This window comes from Epinephelus lanceolatus, chromosome 23 (assembly GCF_041903045.1).
Source record: "Epinephelus lanceolatus isolate andai-2023 chromosome 23, ASM4190304v1, whole genome shotgun sequence".
NCBI classification, from domain to species: Eukaryota; Metazoa; Chordata; class Actinopteri; order Perciformes; family Serranidae; genus Epinephelus; species Epinephelus lanceolatus.
Genome location: NC_135756.1, coordinates 24,959,750 through 24,978,525, shown reverse-complemented (window position 1 = coordinate 24,978,525; position 18,776 = coordinate 24,959,750). Strand labels below are relative to the sequence as shown.

At 41.0% G+C, this 18,776-nt stretch overlaps 1 protein-coding gene across 3 annotated transcripts in view; it reads right to left on the bottom strand.

The window, feature by feature from the left end:
* The window catches only part of strip2 (striatin interacting protein 2), a 44,988-nt gene extending 27,911 nt beyond the window's left edge, over positions 1-17,077 (bottom strand). For 2 of the 3 annotated variants that reach the window (XM_033615209.2, XM_033615210.2), the window contains exons 1-3: positions 16,808-17,077; positions 7,613-7,682; positions 3,641-3,715 (exon numbers count right to left, since the gene is read on the bottom strand). In XM_033615209.2, coding sequence (XP_033471100.2) covers positions 3,641-3,715; positions 7,613-7,682; positions 16,808-16,918 — 256 coding nt within the window. In that variant the 5' untranslated portion in view covers positions 16,919-17,077. The remainder of the gene's footprint in view (positions 1-3,640; positions 3,716-7,612; positions 7,683-16,807) is intronic. The other variant, XM_033615211.2, reaches the window with a different exon arrangement.
* Positions 17,078-18,776: the final 1,699 nt, after the last annotated feature.

The following is an 18,776-nucleotide window of genomic DNA, read 5'->3' as shown; positions in this document are numbered from 1 at the left end:
ATATTCGTTAGCTTACTATGGTTGTCATACTAATTATCTTATTATCTTTTGTTCAGTCACTGTACTAGTTATCATCTGCTTGAATACATTATGCCACAGTGTAAAATATACTATAATGTTATTAAGAGCAACAGTTAAACACATAAAGACACCTTTCCAAGCTAACTGTAAGTCTGCATGTTCTCTAATATGGAGATGCCATTGTGAGGCCTCATTTTGAGAAGTGCTTGTATGCTGCTGTTTTCTCCGAGTTTATTCCCTGTAGTGTTTTGTCATTACTCTAACGTCACCTCTCATCTCTCCTGTTTCCCTCACCCATGCCTCAAATATTAAATTGTTTGACCTCAGACTGTTCAGGAAACTGTAACCTTGAACTGGATGTCCACAGTAATCATGTTGTAATGTGTGTGTGTGTGTGTGTGTGAATAGAGACTGACTGATGCTTTGATGTTTCTGTTACTAGTTTTTAACCTTATGTTCAGGCCCACTGGATCAGCTCTGGCAATATCTAATAGCTAGTTAGTGTTGAAACACACAGAGCAGTAATTAACGGAGTCAGAGGCACCACATGGAGAAACCAGACGTACAGTATTCATGCAAAAATGAAGCATTTAAAGAAATGCACGCCTTGTCTGGCACGAATTCAAGCCTATTTGTACAGACAGTGTAAGTCTTCTATTCTTGGACTCTTCATTTGATTACGCGGACCTAATAGGCATTAAGCAGTGCAACATCATGATCGGTGGAGCTCAGTGCTTCTTCCACTTAAGATATTCTGACTTGTGCTGTCTACTCAAGTCAGGAAGACAAAACGCTTTCTAATTCCAGCAGTGTCTCTGAAAACCGTCCTCTTCTTCAGCGAAGAGCTTAAATTAGACATGTCGTGATAATCACAGTGATTTCGTTGAGTGACTGATTAGGGATTTATGGGTAGTGGCGGTAAACATTGATGAGTACACTGTCAGCGGCCCTGACATATACACACATACACAAAGCACAAGTCAAACAGGAGAACCACCCACTTGACAACTAACATACAGTCTCACTAAACACACACACAGATACACACTTGCTAATGAAAAGACTGTAACGCAAAGAGGCAGCTCTGCGATCTATCTGTAAAACAGAAGAGCTCCCATTTAATCCTGCTATTCATTACCGCTCAGCTTGGAGAGGAGGTGTGACAGATGAAGAGGATGAAGCTTGTCTCGTTCTTTTTCTAAACCAAATGGAAAGCTGCCACAGTAACTTGAGACCTTTATGGCTTCTTGTCTGTTCTCAGATTGATATTTGTGACATGTTAGAACCTGCCTCCGTTGCAACCAAACACAGTGGAAAAACTACAGTAAACTATGATTCTTTACTTTGTCTTTTAAAAATATTTCACTCAGAATCAAACCTGATAAAGACGAGACAGACTGACTCAAAATATCTGGCAAAGAAACGTATTCAAGCATAATCTCCTGTCAGACAGTAACTCATGTTGGAAAAGCTGCTTTGTTCTCGCTAACCAAATATTAATCACATGGTTAGGATTGGCCCTCTTCATTCTTTGAACGGCTTAAAACAGCAGAGCTTTGATGTGCCTGGTCACCCTCCCCTCGCACAGGTCCGCTTAAAAAAAAAAAAAAAAAAATTACAAAAAAAAACAGCATCACACCGGAGAGCAACGCTGGCTTGTGTTGCTCTTCAGAGGTGAGAAAACTGAGCTGAACTGAACACATCCACAGCTTTTAATGTGAGGTTGATAAATACACTGGAGAGGTGAAATGGTTTCATGATCACAGTTGTCATAACCTACATGTAGAATAACAATTTTGTGATCCTGAGAATGCTATGTGACTTTATGGGAATTTTTCAGTGGAACGAAAAAAAAATTAAGCCGTTAAGTTACGTTACAGCACCAGCGGGAGTTCCTGACTGCTAAATACTGCAGCAACTCGGGCTGGGGAAATATGATGGTATACCACACAACGGTAGAAATGTGTCCACTAGTACAGACTTGCCAATACTGTTTTGAACACAGAAGCTATCAAACTTGGTTTCATGGATGTATCAAGAGAACTAGATACAGTGTATCCCGATTCACGGGTATAAATTTGATCTTTTGCACCGTGGGGCCCATAAAGCAAGCGCATTTAAGACTTTAGCCAGCCAAGAGGCTAACATCCAGTTTAGTTGTCTGCTAACTTGAATGGACATGAATCGTGTGGCTCTTCTAGACTTTCGTAATGTTATCGGAACATATGATCACATCCTGATAGTTGAAAGGATTAACTCTTCAAAGCCTAGTGCTGTTCATAGAGGCTTGCTAAGGCTATGCAAGCCCCTAGGAACAGCGCCGGACTTCGAAGCCAATTTGACAGATTGGCCAAACTGAGGAATTACAACTTCCAGGTCCATCACGTGATGCCACTGGGCTCAAAAAAAACTTTTTCCCACTTACCTTACTTACCTTGTAAAACTGATGTCTGTAAATTGGTGAATGAATTTTTTTGAGCGTCACAACCTCCCCACAAAATGTCTGATCAACATAATTTAATCCATTCAGTACGATAAGATTTTGAAGATCTAGACGAGCAGCACAATTCATCAAAAAAAATCATTTAATCCCCATAAAAAGTAGTGAAGCTCGAAACCAGAAGTTAGGTGCTTGGCCAACAAAAGTCTCTACTGCACTTGATCTGTGGACCCAACGATCCGAAAGATGTGGGTAATTTTATACCCCAGAAGTCAAAATTTTGGCTTTAGGCCTCTGAGCAACGTTCATAGGAATGAACAGGTTCCTGCCTCCAATGCTGTATCCAGTTCTCTTTATACATCCATGGCAATATGTAGCAAATCAGGGCTTGATCCTCGTGTGATCTCGTGATTCTAGCGTGATCATGTTTATCCCGCTGCATGACAATAACATGATTTGGGCAGACACGTAGCTGGAGAGTGAAGTTGTAAATACAGAAACCTGTAACACTTGAAATTATTGTTTTCAGGAACCTTTAAGCTTTTAGTATTAAAGAATTCTAGTTGGAGTCTTTTGTTTTTAATAACAGTGTTGTCTCATGTGAAGCAGTTGTTTTCGACCAACACTGACTGCTGTGATATAAATACACCTGTACTTTATCTATTTATTCATTTCACTTGCAAATGCTCTCAAAACACATTATATCAAGTGTGTACAGTGTCACAGAATTGTTTAGTTAACCTTCACCATCTCACTTATGGACGCTGTTATCAGCACTGAACTGGAGCCAACAGGGACATTCAGAGCTGCACAATAGGACTCCGTCCTGCTCTGTCAGTCAACAGCAGTCACACTGTCGGAGGAGCCACCAAGGTCCCCATGATAATCAATACAATTGGCTGTAGACTTCAGTATGTTGGCTGAGACTATACTTGGCTGTGCAATATCATTGTGAGCATTTGTTACAACATTTTTTGTCTTAAACACACTATAGACTCAGCTTTTACTCCCACTTCACCTGAGCCACTGACAGTGAGGGAACAAAGCACCTGGTATCCTACAGGTGATCTAAACACATTAAAGGATGTACAAACAGGTTATCTACAGCCATTTAACACACACACACACACACACACACACACACACACACACACACACACACGCACACACAATCAGTACCATGGCTCCTGAAGTCCTCCTCAAAGTAGTCTCTGTTCAGGGCAAACTCTGGCTCCTCTGTGTAACTGTAGAGCTCTGCAGACAGAATACAACAGAATTAGCTGTAAAAATAAGTCAATAAATCAAACAAAATTCAGAATTTGAATCACTAATTATTTCGCTAATCAATTAAAATTGAGTTTATCCAACTGTGCCTGTAATTTACTGCATTTTGTATGATTATACATACCAATAAAGACATTAAGCAAAAAATAAACAAATAAATAAATATCTGATCGTTCTCTGCTGACAGCTGAATTTGCCCCTTTTTCACAAGCTCGAGCGATTAATCAGTGGATAAAAAAAAACTATTCAACAGATTAACTGATACTGAAAAAAACGGTTAGTTGCAGTCCTAAATAGCAAGAGTAGAATAAACAGCAGAGTAAACAGGAGGAGCTTAACTCCTGCAGGTAAACCGCTCTACCCTACAAAAACAAAACAGACAAGCTGTCTCCTCGGTGGTGATCTCATCTGTTTCATGCACAGTCCAATGATGCGTCACGTTGCCATGTTTCTCCTCCTGTTCTCAGAGCGGGCATCACTCCTCGACCCCGAGGAGCTGTCACTGGAAAGCCACTGTGATTGTCTGTCTGTGTCTGTCTGTCTTTGTGTGTGTTTGCCAATGTGACTAACACTCAGCTGTCGCTTGCTGTCAACCAGGAGGACAATCATTCTGACTTTAAATCAATGTTGTTTTTCAACGTTTCTCTCTGCACATCACCTAACTCTGAGGGAAAAGTTGGTGCTGGTGAGGAACATAAATCATGCACTTGAATGAAACTATTACATCAAATTACAATCAGAAACTTCTGTTAGCATTGTTGAATTCATTTATGCATCTTTGGGCTTTTATAATTCAAGGTCCAATTCACACATGAGCCGTTATCAAATACACAGATGTCGGAACAATTCAGTAGTTCTGAATGTATAATCATAGCACTTATGATTATGCATAACATTAGTCACACAGTGTGTCCTATGTCTGGAAAACATGTCAGGACCAGAGGATTTTGTTCTGCGCCTTTAGCAGCGTGTCAGCTTGTTGTCTTGTTTTCATGAATAACAGTGTAACATAAAACAGCTGAAGGAAACCTGAGGAATGCACAGGCATAATTATATTTTCCAATCAACAGCACATTGTAGTCTGTATGCTAAGTGGAAACAGAAATATTACCGTGGGAGTCATTTATAACGTTAGCTGTAAGTCTGACTCAGTTTGGCATGAAAAGAGAAATCGGATAAAAGCTACTGATTGTGCAAAAAGGCAAGGAACCAGGCCAGATGAGCGCATGAAGGTACATGAAAACCAGATTTACAAATCTGTGCTCAAACAAGTCTATAGCAGTGATACTCAATTAGGGGCCCATTAAAATAAATTGATTTACAATGGGATTTTTTTTACTTTTTATATAAATAAGGTGCCTGGGTGCATAAAAAGCATCAAAATAGAGCTTGTTCATCAAAAAAGTGCCACAAGTGGGTCCTTGGACACTCTGAAGAGGCCCTGAATGTCCACCAATGCAAGAAATGCCCTTGCGTACACCTGACCTATGCAGGGTTTTTGTGACCGGCCCTTGGCTACCTCTTACTTTGCAAAAGTGGCCCCTGGGCAAAGCAAGTTGAGTATCCCTGGTCAAAAGTTATGCTAGCACTGATGACTGTAGATTCTAGACTGTACATAAGCACAGCCAGCTTTGAGTTACATGCTTATTTCAGCATCCTTACACGTTCATTAAAATAGTGCTAACATGCTGATCCTATGCTACATATATAATTATAGTTTAGCGTGTTACCATGCTAGCATTTACTAGGGTGATGGGTGATTACCTTTGCAGGTATTTGGTCATAAACTAAAATACTGTACAAATTTTGACCTGATGGTGGCACTATGAAGGAAAAGCCCAGAGATAATCAAATTCATCTACCGGGGGCCAGTAATTCGGCAAAATTTAATCTAGATCAGAATGATTCAGCTTTGGGAACCCCACGTTTTGCTATCCAGGCTCAGCTAAAGCTACCCTTGCTACCCTTGCTAGTTGGCACCAGAAATACCAGACAGTAAAACTTAAATTAAGTGACAAGTATAACTAAATGTATATAAAAATTCCACCAATTTAAATGTTCTAAAAATCCACCCTTCTGCTAGGATCAGCACAATCCTGACTTTTTTGGATCCTACAAAAAAGTTTTGAACAAAACTTACTGAAGGTTTGATCTGGATCAAAACCGAAACTGGATTACGTGATCTAATCTGATTTAAGAATCCCTTTTTTTTTTTCTTTTGAATAACCCATTTTCAAGATTTGATCTGATCCAATAGCTGAAACCCAATCAGATTACTTCTGAACAACTGGGCCCTGGGGCCATTAATGTCTGTACAAAATTTAATAGCAATCTATCCAATACTCCAGTCAGAGTGAACAAACTGGTGAACCGACATTGCCATCACTAGAGCCATGTTGCTAGCATGGCTAAAAAACTAGAATTACTGAATGGTTCACACGCATCTTCCTCCCAGCAACATAAAACATCTATACAATCAGCACATTTTCAAGACTAGAGTCACAAATTCAGTATCTGACCAAAGTTTCCCCCTCTGTTCCTGAGATATGACATTGGATAATGGCCAGAAAAGTGTTGTATGGAGAATTTTATTTTGTCCCAGTGATGTTGACCTTTGACCTTGTCACACCCCTTCCACTGTCTTAGAGAATGTTCTGGCCAACCTCACCAGGCAGTTGGCTGACATTGGAGGGTCGTTGCCTCGATTAAGCTCAACAGGGCGTTCCAGGCTATAAAAGCTGCCTCATGTTTTCACTCGCTCTCTCCCTCCCTACAGCAGACATCCACTCTGCATCACTGCTTTTTGCTTTTGCACCTTCAACACCTCTGCAACACATGTGACACACCTCCATGCATATTTCAATATAAAATGTCATAATTTCATAATTTTATCCTGTTAAACATTTGTGTGAAATTTTGTCACAATCAGCATAACAATATCTGAGTTATGTTTTGTGAGGTCACACTGACCTTGAAGTTCAACCTCCAACCACCAAATTGAATTGTTATCAGTTTATTCGTCAGTCCAAGTAGATGTTTGTGTCAAACTGAAGAAATTCCCTCAAAGTGTTCCGGAGATATCGTGTTCTCAAGAATGAGACCGACAAAGTCACAGTGACCTTGACCTTTGACCTGTAACCACTAAAATCTAATCAGATTATCCTTGCATATAGGTGGCATTTTGCCAAATTTGAGAAAATTCCTCAAGGATTTCTTGAGATATCGCGCTCACAAGAATGAAATGGATGCAAGGACAAACTGACCTTTGACCTTCAACCACCAACTTCTAATGAATTTATTCTTCAGTTTATGTGGACGTTTGTGTCAAATTTGAAAAAAATCCCTCAAAGTATTCTTGAGATATCTTGTTTACAAGAATGAGACCTAAAAGGTCAGTGACCTTGACATTTGGCCTATGACCACCAAAATCTAATCAGTTCATCCTTGAGTCCAAGAGAACATTTGTGCCAAATTTGAAGAAATTATTTGAGTTCTTGAGATATCACGTTCACAAGAATGGGACGAACAGACAGACGGACAACCTGAAAGTATAATGCCTCCTGCCTCATGCTATTGCTGCCGTGGAGGCATAAAAAAGAAGAAACATCCATCATGGGAAAATCAGATTGTAGTAAACAATATGAAGCACACATGGTAGCAGAATCACAAATAATTATCTTAAACTACACACATTTATTTAACCAGATAAAATCTCATCATTGATGAACAGCACACACTGAATGCAGCGACCAACTGTGTGAGAGAAATAAACAGTGCCAGTTTTTGCAGCAGTTATCAGTGACATAAATGTCCATTTTCTAATCATGTAAAAGAAAGGTCTGATGTTTAGTAGCTGGTCAGTCTTACCTGAGAGCTCAGCAGTCAGTGTGTCTGTGTCTCCGTACTCAAACTCCAGGTTGGGAGACTCCATGGAGCTCTGCGAAGAGCAAAACACACATGAGTTATACATTGTAGTATGATACCGATCTCAGCTAGATCACAAATGTCCTGACACCCACATGCAAACAGATACTCAAAACACACTGCAGGCTATTCACATTTCGCAACACCTACCACTAGTCTGTGCTCCATTTGCGGTCACACACATCACCCACACACACTCTCCAGGCTCGTTCACGGTTTTATCTTGTGTACATTTGATTGGCCGCAGATATGCAGGCACAGCGTTGATTAGTCATTTACATTTTTTTCCTCTCAGCTCTCACTCACAGTTACAGATGCTCTCAATGGCACACACAGCTCCTGCTTTGATCAGGCTGATTGAGCAGTTAAAGGATGCTCTCCCTCACAAAGATCCAGATGCTCGGGTGGAGCAATAAACTGCAGTGAGGAAAGAGGGCGCAGGAGTCAGCATGGCCTCTTGTTTCGGAGCAGATTAGCTCCTGTGTGCAGTCGAGGGTCTCTCATGGCTCTGACTTTAGCCTCACCCTGTGATTAGCACGAGACAGACCGCACACATCAAGTTTCTATGAATACACTCAGCCGCTGCATGCAGTCACACAAATGTCTGCTGCAACCTTGAACGTCCAATATATCAACTCTCAAAACAAGACAACAAGCCATGCTTTGATGATTAAGTGGTATATGAAGGATTTTGAATGAAGAGCATGTGACACATGCACACACACACACATTGAGTGCATAACCTTAGAGCGAGCAAGCAGACACACTCACACAGATTCTCAACACTACGAAAAGAATTCTTCCCTCTGAAATACTGAAGCATATCACCATATTACAGTGAAAATAGACAGGTTGTTTTCCTTTAACTTTAACTAACGTTATGAAGTAAACACTGATTGCACAATGTAATGAAGAACAGAATAATGACACCATCTGTGTTTAGACTGGCTCCCTATAAAGTTGGGTCGAGTTAGTGTTTTGCTAGTCTCGCTCACCAGACCTTTCTCAAGAAAAGAAAGGTCTGGCTGGGCCGACTCTCACTTTAAGATTGGAGAAAAAAAACGCCCCGGCTGCTTGTATTTCTTTCAACCAATCACAATCGTTCTGGGCAGCGCCACAGCAACAGTGCGCTTGCAAAAATATTGCCAGGGGGGAAACAGGTTTTGGTGTAACACGCCCACAAAAATATTGCCTACAGGACGCGAACCATGGCAGAAAAATGGCTACATCCCCGCAAGATCAAACACCGCAAAAGTTAGTAAAGGACGTGTTGAAAACTGCAACCGGAGGTGGTAGGGCGCGACTTAAGTGGGTGGCTCGTTCCGCCCAATGAGAGGCTGATCTATGCAGCGAACTTCCGCCCACTCAGACTAGTGTTTTGCTGGCCCGGTGTACGAGCTTAAACAGGTCTGATTTTATGCAAACTGGCTGAACCAGCATTTGTCATTAAGACATGTTCTGGCAAATTAAAAAGTAGCCTACATTACCATGGCATCACAGCACTAAATAAAATCTGTACTGCATTAGTAATAAGAAATATGACACTGCAATTAACATTAGATTATGTTGGTTTATAAACGGATTAACGGAGCCACTAGTGTCTGATAGGCCTTGCACAATTTATTGCTGAGCCTAAGCCGGTGTCGGCAACATGAAGTAGAAATTTCAGGAAAGGTGGGAGAGGGGCAGACTGGCACACGTTGTGTTTGTTCACTAAAAAGTTTATGTGTTTTTTGGGGGTGATGAGAGGAGACATGGCAGAGTGAGTCTTCTCTGGAAAACTAAAACTGCAAAATATGGCAACATTTTGGATTTTAAGCGAATGAAATCGGAGTCCTAGCTGGCTGTAAGCAACATGATGCACCATTTTGCACTAAACTTTTGTCAGTGCCTTGTTTCTCTTTATTCCTGTCGCTCGCTTTGAAAGCGCTGCAATGGACAAGGAATGGCTGACTTCATGAAGCTCATGAAGCTGGAATGAGGGAGATCGCCAGGGAGCTTAAAGTTTCTGTTAATGACCATCGTTGGTGGTACTGGTTGACATTTGGCAACACGAAACGTGTGTTGTCTGTTTAAAAGGAAGGGGGTAGCAGTAGCTCAGTCCATAGGGACTTGGGTTGGGAACCGGAAGGTCGCCAGCTCAAGTCCCCATCGGGACCAAATCTGGAGCGTGGAATGTTTGTCCAGCTTGCCTCCTAGGTACAACAGAGGAACCCTTGAGCAAGGGTCCGAACCCCTAACTGCTTGGGGCGCCTGTCCATGAGTTGCCCCCTCACCTTGACATCTCTCCATTTAATGTAAAGGTCCTGTTTGTGCATGTGTGTGTATTTCGGGCTTGTTCGTACATGAGAATTTGGGGATTAATAAAGTAACTTCTTCTTCCTCTTAAATGTAGGAAAATAGCAAGTAGGCTACTCATCCATCTTCAAGTGGTTATGCCTCTAGTCTGATCTCAAGCACACAGCTGATAGCTACATGGTTTGTTTACATGACATTAACAGAGGTGCATAGTCAATGGATTCAATGTGGACAGAGAGCTTATGTGATGCGATGTTTATACCTGTCTGGTCTGGTGTTTGGCTTAATGTCAAACCAGTTTGAACATTTTAACACCTGACCGTAGTCCCCTATGATCCTCACTTTCACTATGCAATTCTGTCTGCTATCAGGTAAGATCTGACGGGAAAGTGAAGGCTCTGTTTACAGCTCAGGAAGTGTGTCGAACACTGCGAAACCAAAACAGGAAGAAGATAGCACTTCTGATTTCAATAACTATCCCCAGTTACCAAATAGTATCAATGTAAGTTCTTTGCAGTCACTATCCCCAGTAGCAGAAATGGTGGACGCTGAAACAACCAAACTTACTATAGAAACTTTGATAGTTGAAAGGCTCTGAGACAAATGGAAGTGATCCACTTCGCTTTGCAACAGCAGCACCAACAATAATACCAGTTGGAAATGCTAAGGGGGAAAGTTGTCTGTGCCCACTTCAGGAGCCTTGAGAGTATAACCAGGTTATGATTAATGCCTGAGACAAGTAGAGAGTAAGAGAATTAGCCTAGTGACTGTAACATTATCAGTCTTTATCTCTTTGTCTTTAGTGGAGAGGATGTGAACTGATGAAATTTCCCTGCAGCCATGATTAAAGATTAATTTTATGTTAATGAGAATTCAATAAAAAAACCCTCCTGGCAGCACTGGGAGGCTCCGAGCTCCGAGAGTTAGATGTGTTTAACCCTGTGAAAAACGCCTCGGGGCCCGGACTGTAAATAAGGATGCGCTCTGAGTCAGCTATCCTGGTTAAACAAGTCTGCGTGCTGTCATGTCTCCTATAAATACCTGCTGCAACCAAGTCAGCACCAACTGAAATATACCGGACGTCAGCCGGCAGTTTTGCTTGTGACACCGACCAAGAGCAATGAGACTTGATGTCATTACTGCACTTGTAATCCAGGAAATGAGAATCACTTGGTAGCACGGCTGATTCAACAAAATTACCCGCAACTCTGAGTGCGAGAGAAGGAAGCCTGTGGGTGTTTGGGATCAGGTGCTGCCTGACTTTTACAATTTGCAACAAGTTTGGACAACCATTGGGAAATCAAGTGGGGCTTCATATCTGAAATACATTTTGTTTTTATTCCAGTGCACTTAGAAGATTTAAGTAAAGGGTGACCTTGCAGTTAAAAGCACTATTATGTCACTTATACATCAAATTATGATCTTAAGTCTCCTCTTCATTCCCTTCAGCTTCCTACACTGCACATTGGAGCTGCACCTTCAAATGATTGTTTTAGTAATATTTAAAAGCAAAAGAAGCCAAACATTTGCTGTTTCACTCTCTTAAATGTAAGATTTGTATGCTTTTCTTTGTCATACATGATAATAAACTGAATATAGCTTTTATTCTTAGACTGTTGGCTGGATAAAACATACCATCTGAAGACATCACCTCAGGCTTTTATTGACAAAATGATTAATCAAGAAAATAATTGGCAGATTACTCAGTAATAAAAAGGTTAGTTGCAGCCGTATTACATATAAATATCAACATTATGTTACATTGTTTATGGCATGTACATAATGTCTTAATATTGATCCACCTGCAAGAGGCCAATTAGGTACACCAGCGTCTGTACTGTGATAATTATGTTAAAATAATTCAATACATTACGATAATTGACTCACTGTAACTGTAAAATTGAAAAAAAACATGTGCATTCAATGCCAATTAACAACAAGCTCTATTAAAAGTATCACTTTGATCAGCTGCCACCGTGCCCTCATACGAGGAACAGCCTCGGATACACAGTAGCTATTACAGACGCTGTTGTGTGATATCATCTCTGCTGCAGGCGGCTATTCCAACACCAACATTCATCCACTGCTGTCGCTGCACAATCCCTTCCCATTCATCCTGCTGTCTGATGATTTAGTCCAGAAAAAGATATTAGGGCTGAGACTTGTGATTATTTTCATTATTGACTAATGTGTAGGTGATTTTTGATTATTTGTTCAGTCTATAAAATGGCAATAGAGAATTGTGGGTAATGTTCATCACTATTTCCAAGATTTCTTGATTGGTCCAACCAACAGACCATCAAACGTTGACACATTATACACAGCTCTTATCTGTAACATCATATTTTTTCATTTGTTTTCAACCTAAACAAAATAAACAATGATGACATCACCAGCTTAACAAAATAACTCTGTCATCATAGTTATCTAAGCTATCTATCTCAGCTTGGACTTAACAGAAAGGCTACATTACCAACTGTGTGTGTGTGTGTGGAGTTTGAAAGACATGGGCATTTACCAGACAAGGAGGGTCTAATAAAAAGACCCTAATGGTTGCATTGTGGGAAATGTAGGATCCAGCATAAGTTGACCCATAGTACAAACAAGTGGAAACCTCCAGGGTTCCAAGAACGAGTCAGTCTCCATAGACCAGCATGTTAAAATGCCCAACTTTACAGCAGAAATAAACATGTTTACAGCCTGGTACAAAAAACGGTTTCAGTCTCTATAGCTAATTTCAACATTCATGACAAGTCTTCAAGTTATGCAAAATTAAGGACATGAGTGACAGGTGGGTGGACAAGTCACTACCATGCCGACAACTTTGGTTAGGTAATGCAACCATGGCTTAACCCCAGATTCACAGAGTATAGGTGCAGCAGTATGCTATTTCAATGTGTTTTCAGTTCATGAAAGTTAATTGCAACGTTTTCATCACCTAAAATTGCCTTGTCAGCATTTGGTTTTACTTAAAGACCCACTAAGTAGTCAGAAATTCCATTTTTCTACACTTTTTAAAAATGGTTTTAAGCCTGTTTTTCCCCAGTGAAAATTAGCATTATTATTATTAGTATTATCAGAGTTAATCACAGATGTAAATGCATTATGCTAAGCAAGCTAGCAGCTAGAATTAGGGTTAGCTCCACCCTCTCGTCCAAATATGGTCACTTCTGACTCCAAAAATCCAACATAGTTACAACCAAATGACAAACCTAAGGCTTCAAACAGGAGTCCACAAACCAATGGGTGAGGTCACACTGTCTACGTCTATTATTTATACAGTCTATGACTATGGACTGAAAGATATGATTAAGTGATTTGCTGGAGTACCTCTTTAACTCTTTTACCAAAGTTCAAATTATACTTAAAACAAAAAAAGATTCACTGGATAAATTAACTGACCATTTATTCTATCAGATAATTCTGAGAATTCCCCCATCACAATTCATCAGAGGTGATGTCTTCAAACCGCTTATATTGTCCAACCAACAGATCACATTCCAAAAATGTTCAACTTGCAGCAATATAAAACAGCGAAAAGTGGTATATCCTCACATTTGAGCAGCTGGAACTAGAAAATCTTTGACAGTTTTGCTTGATATAACTTAGGGCTGGGAAATATATGGATGATGTAAGACTAGATATCATCTTAGATTTTAGATATGGTAATATCGCATGTGTTGTCCTGGTTTTAAAGGCTGCAATACAGTTAAGTGATGTAATGTTCTTAAATACCCAGACTGTTCTATTTGTTTTTACCCACTGAGTCATTATATCCACATTACTGATGATTATTTATCAAAAGTCTCATTGTGTGAATATTTTGTGAAAGGACCAATAGTCAACTCTAGAATATCGTTTCAACATTGACATCGTGGCATTTAGTAAAAAATATTGTGATATTTGATTTTCTCCACATCGCCAAGCCCTCTTACTGTTGTCAGTTACTATGGTGGGAATCACCAGAGGATCCACAATACGATATATCACGATACTTAGGTCACAATACAATATTTTTAAACATGTTGCAATATGCTGAGTATTGCAATAAAATATATAATATATTGCAAATGTATTATGTTTTTTCCACTGTAAACTATGTCCCAGTAGGAAAACGTCTGTTTTATCTAATAAGATAAAGTTTTCAGTCTGTTCATCTCACTGTGCTTCTACTGTTCTCTTTCTCTCGCCTTCATTTTCTCATCTAGTCTCCCTCACTGCCCCCCGCTCCAGACCCCCCCATCTCTCTCTCTCTGCCGCCAGCTGATAACGAAAGCCATCCTCGCTCCAAACTGGCACCGCGTCTGTGCTCCCACACTCTCTGCACCACATCAGTGTGCAAACACTGGGCACAATGTCAAGGCAGGCCACCCCCACTCCTTCCAACATATGCCACATTGACAAGAGACAACTGCTCTGCCCAGCACAAATGACGGACAATTTACATACATGAGTGAGTCAGATCTGAGGTTAACTTAACAGACAGACAGACACACAGACAAACACACAGATAGACACAGGAGTACAGCAGCCAGGGAGTATCAGCATCAGCACATGGCTTTGACGTTAAGTGCTTTCCAACATCCATGTCGTTCACCCCCTCCTCACACAACACACACACCATCACCAACCCCCCCGTCCCAGAATCCAACGGCTGTGAGATGAATATGCTCTAATTCCCTCAAAACCATTCAATGTGCTCAAACAGCGGCACACACACACACACACACACACACACACACACACACACACGTCGGGGGTGACTGGATTTTGGACTGGACAACAGCTTTGACTGCTGTGACGTATCTGGGCTGAGTAACCCAGGAATAAAAACACATCTTCTAATTTTTTCATGACGGGATGAATTATAGCTGCACAGCATCATCAGACCGAACATGAGCCACGCTGCCTTCATGCTGAGAGTACACATACTACTGGTCCATGTTTCAGAAGGTGGCTCCAAAACACTCTTCAAATCACATCAAATCTGTTTGGAAACTGGTGTGTCTCAGCCTCTATGATTAGATAAAAGGACATTTTGCAAGGCTGCATGATTATTTTCATTATCAATTTATCTAGCATTTTTTAATTCATCATTTCAGTCATTTTTTTAAGCAAAAATGCCAAACACATGATGGTTCCAGGTTATCAAATGTGAGGATTAACTGCTTTTCTTTGCTATATATGATATTAAATTGAATCTTTGGGGTTTTGTACTGCGGATCTGCTAAAATAAGCAAAATATAATGCACATTTCTCACTGTTTTCCATCCTGTTATTAACAAGACGGTTCACTGATGAATCGAGTAAACTGTATAATGAAAATAACTGTGAGTGCTGCCCTAAATTCAAGTACAGTAACTGCTTTTTTTAAAGAAACAAATCATGCTCTTAAATAAAAAAAACATCAATGTCCATTACATGTTACCAGAGACCAAAGTCAAGTCTTGAAATTGGTCACTTAATTTACCCATTTATCACGATAGGTCCTGCTAATGTGTAAGTAAGCTATTTGATGAATGACTTTAAAGGAATGGTTTGTACTCTCTCACACACAGTAGATGTCAGTCAGCACACCCCCAGTTTGGAGAAGCAGACTGGAGTCCGACACAGAAGCTAAGCAATGTACTGCTGTGGATGGGGTCAGCAACAAAACGTATTTTGGCCACCTGAAAAAAGTCCCACCTAAAAAAATCAATGTCAGTTTAAGTGTATGGTATATTGAGAGTATTTTCACTGCTTTACCTTTTCGTCAGACAGTCCATTCAGACAGGGAAGCCGTTAATAACTTTAGTTCCCCATAAATGCCAAAGCCACCAGATTCTATTGTGAAAAACAGTAATTTTAGCTCGCTATAAACAGGAGCAGCTGCTCTGACTCTACTTTAATCTGTTTGTCAGTTTGTTTACTGTGTGACTTTGGTGAATCTGAACTTAAACTTCAAACACCAAAGTCACATATTAACACAAAAAAGGCAGCAGTAGACCAGCAGCTCCTGTGTTCATTAATGTTAAATCACTGTTTTTCTAAATGGAGTCTGGCTTTGAAAAGAGTGATATAACGGCTTAAATTTCCCATTGGAAATCGCTGTCTGGCAGCAAGGTGAAGCAGTGAAAACATTCTAAATAAAACGTACACTTAAATCTTTTTCAGTGGCTATATTGTTTTATTGTGGACCCCTCCACAGTATTACAATCCATGTCAGACTGCAGCCTGCTTCTCCAAACTGGGAGCGTGCCGCCTGACATATTCTGTGTGTAATATACTGTCTATGGACAAGCACCTCATACAACCCCACTTCAAAAAAATCTGAACCGCCCCTTTAAAGTAGGCTATTAAATGTATTTGATTTCAGTTAGCAGATCAATGAACTGAAGGACACGAGCCAATGTCAGCTGTGAGGGACACAGATATTATCATGAATGGAATAACTGCAGCAGCAGAATAAGAATCCATAGATATGAAATGAGTGTAATATTGTTGTATGTTTGGTGGTGGTGGTGGTGGTGGTGGTGTGGTCCTGACAGCAGCAGTCACATTTCACCACCTGCATTCTCCACGTTGAGCAGCACTGTAGGATTACTGCTGGGTTATTTATAGGAGCCGGTTGCCAAAATAACACCTCGGTGTCTGCCTGCCTGCCTGTCTGTCTGCATGCTTCCCAGCCAAGACATCGGCTCACTGCATGGAAAGGACATTCAGCTGGTCTGAAAGCTCCCCAGCAACAACACACACACATATACACAAGGACACACACACACACACACACACACCCCTCCAGTGCGCTCCTATACCATAAGCGGTAGTAGCTGAGTGTACACAAACGCCTCTCGGATTTACCTCCGACTCCTTCTGCTGATCCTTGAACACATCTTTCCCTTTCGGTCTCTGCCTGTCGCCGTTATCGTTAAGGTTATTAATGATAGGTACCTCCATGTCCTCCGCCTGCATCTTTCACGGTCGGCGTGCTTCACTTCCTCGTCCGTGAATAGTGCATACCGGTCCGGTAGAGAGCTGTGACTGCACCGCTTCAGGAGGAGCACCGGCTCCTGAGCCCAAGTTGAGGATCTCCTCCTCCTCCTTCTGCTGCTGCTGCTACTCCCCCCCGGTCTGTTTGGTTGGCTGTCCCTGTGCGCCCCGAGAGGGCGGGGTTAGAGAGTAAACAGCAGAGAGGAGCATCAGCTGACCACATGAAAGTAAAACTAGGTGGTGTTACACAGGGTCAGTGCACTAATGTAGAGCTGATGGGTGAACATGCTGAAGGACTAATACATATCATATAAAAATAAGAGCCCGGGTTAAAGGTCCAGTATGTAGGAATTGGGGGGCTATATTGACATAAATTGAATATATCATTCATAACTATGTTTCCATTAGTTTATAATCTGTTAAACAGAGAATCATTGTGTTTTCGTTACCCTAGAATGAGCCAGTTATATCTACAGGCAGAGCGGGTCCTCTTCCTCACAGTCTGCGATGTTGTTTCTACAGTAGCCCAGAATGGACAAACAATCGCTGATTTTATTAGGGCTACTTGGCGTTTTTGCTTCAACCATCACAGTTCTCCTGCACACTTGGCATACAGGAGAAGTTTCAGTTAGTTACAATCTGCAACCTCACGGCTAAATCCAACACACTAGACCTTAAAATATGCATAACTCCAGACATGTCATTTTGGTAATACAAGGATTCTAAAGCTAATCATATAAATATGTGATAAAGATGTACATGTCATGACTGGTTATGGCTCAAAATAGTGCTGATATCAGAAGGGTAAAATTACAAAACGTAATGCAGTGGCCTTCATACATGTATAGTTTCCTGTAAATCTCTTCTATGTGGGAGTGATGGTAATTATGTTAATGGTGGACTTTGCCACTAACACTGACAGCTACAGAGAGTTAAATCTGTTATTAGTAACATTAATAAAAATAGCTTTTTGTCATATTTGCTGAATCTGTCACAATATCCACACAGTAGCACATGAGGCAGGTACTTTGCCTTAGTGTTTCTAATTCCAAAACTCACAAAAACAACCAGCGGCACAGTAGTGCAGTGGTTAGCATTGTCGCCTCACAGCAAGAGGGTTCCTGGTTTGTACCCAGAGTGGGGGAATCCTTCTGTGCAGAGTTTGCATGTTCTCCCCATGTCAGCGTGGGTTTTCTCCAAGTACTCCAGCTTCCTCCCACAGTCCAAAGACATGCAGGTTAATTGATGACTCTTAATTGTCCGTAGGCGTGAATGTGAGCGTGAATGGTTGTCTGTCTCTATGTGTCAGTACTGTGATAGTCTGGCGACCTGTCCAGGGTGTACCCCACCTCTCGCCCAATGTCAGCTGGGATAGGCTCCAGCCCCCCGACCCCTAACAGGATAAGTGGTTATGGAAAATGAATGAACAAAAATAACCAGTCAAAGCTAAAGAGTCTCTAAGCACAGCTGTAAACATGTCAATCACTGCTCATGAATTGCACAAACTGACTGTATTACTGCATTGCTTGTTTCTCGCCTCAGATGTTTTCAGACACTTATTTTAGTGTACTGTTTAGCTGTAATATGAGAATGTTTGTGACCCAGCTGCCATGTTGGAAATAGTCGAGCTGAAACAAAGCACCGTTCACTGGGCGGAGCAAACTTTGTTATCTTACAGGTGAACAGTTCAGTTTGATGGCAGTTAACGAGCAGTCATTGACACAATAGCTTCGGTAGAGACTCCTCAGCTCTGAGTGGTTGTTTTCCTTCAGTCGCTGTGGTTTCTTGCGAATGCCATTAGTAGCACTATGAGGAGGAGAAACATGATTTTGTGTCATGT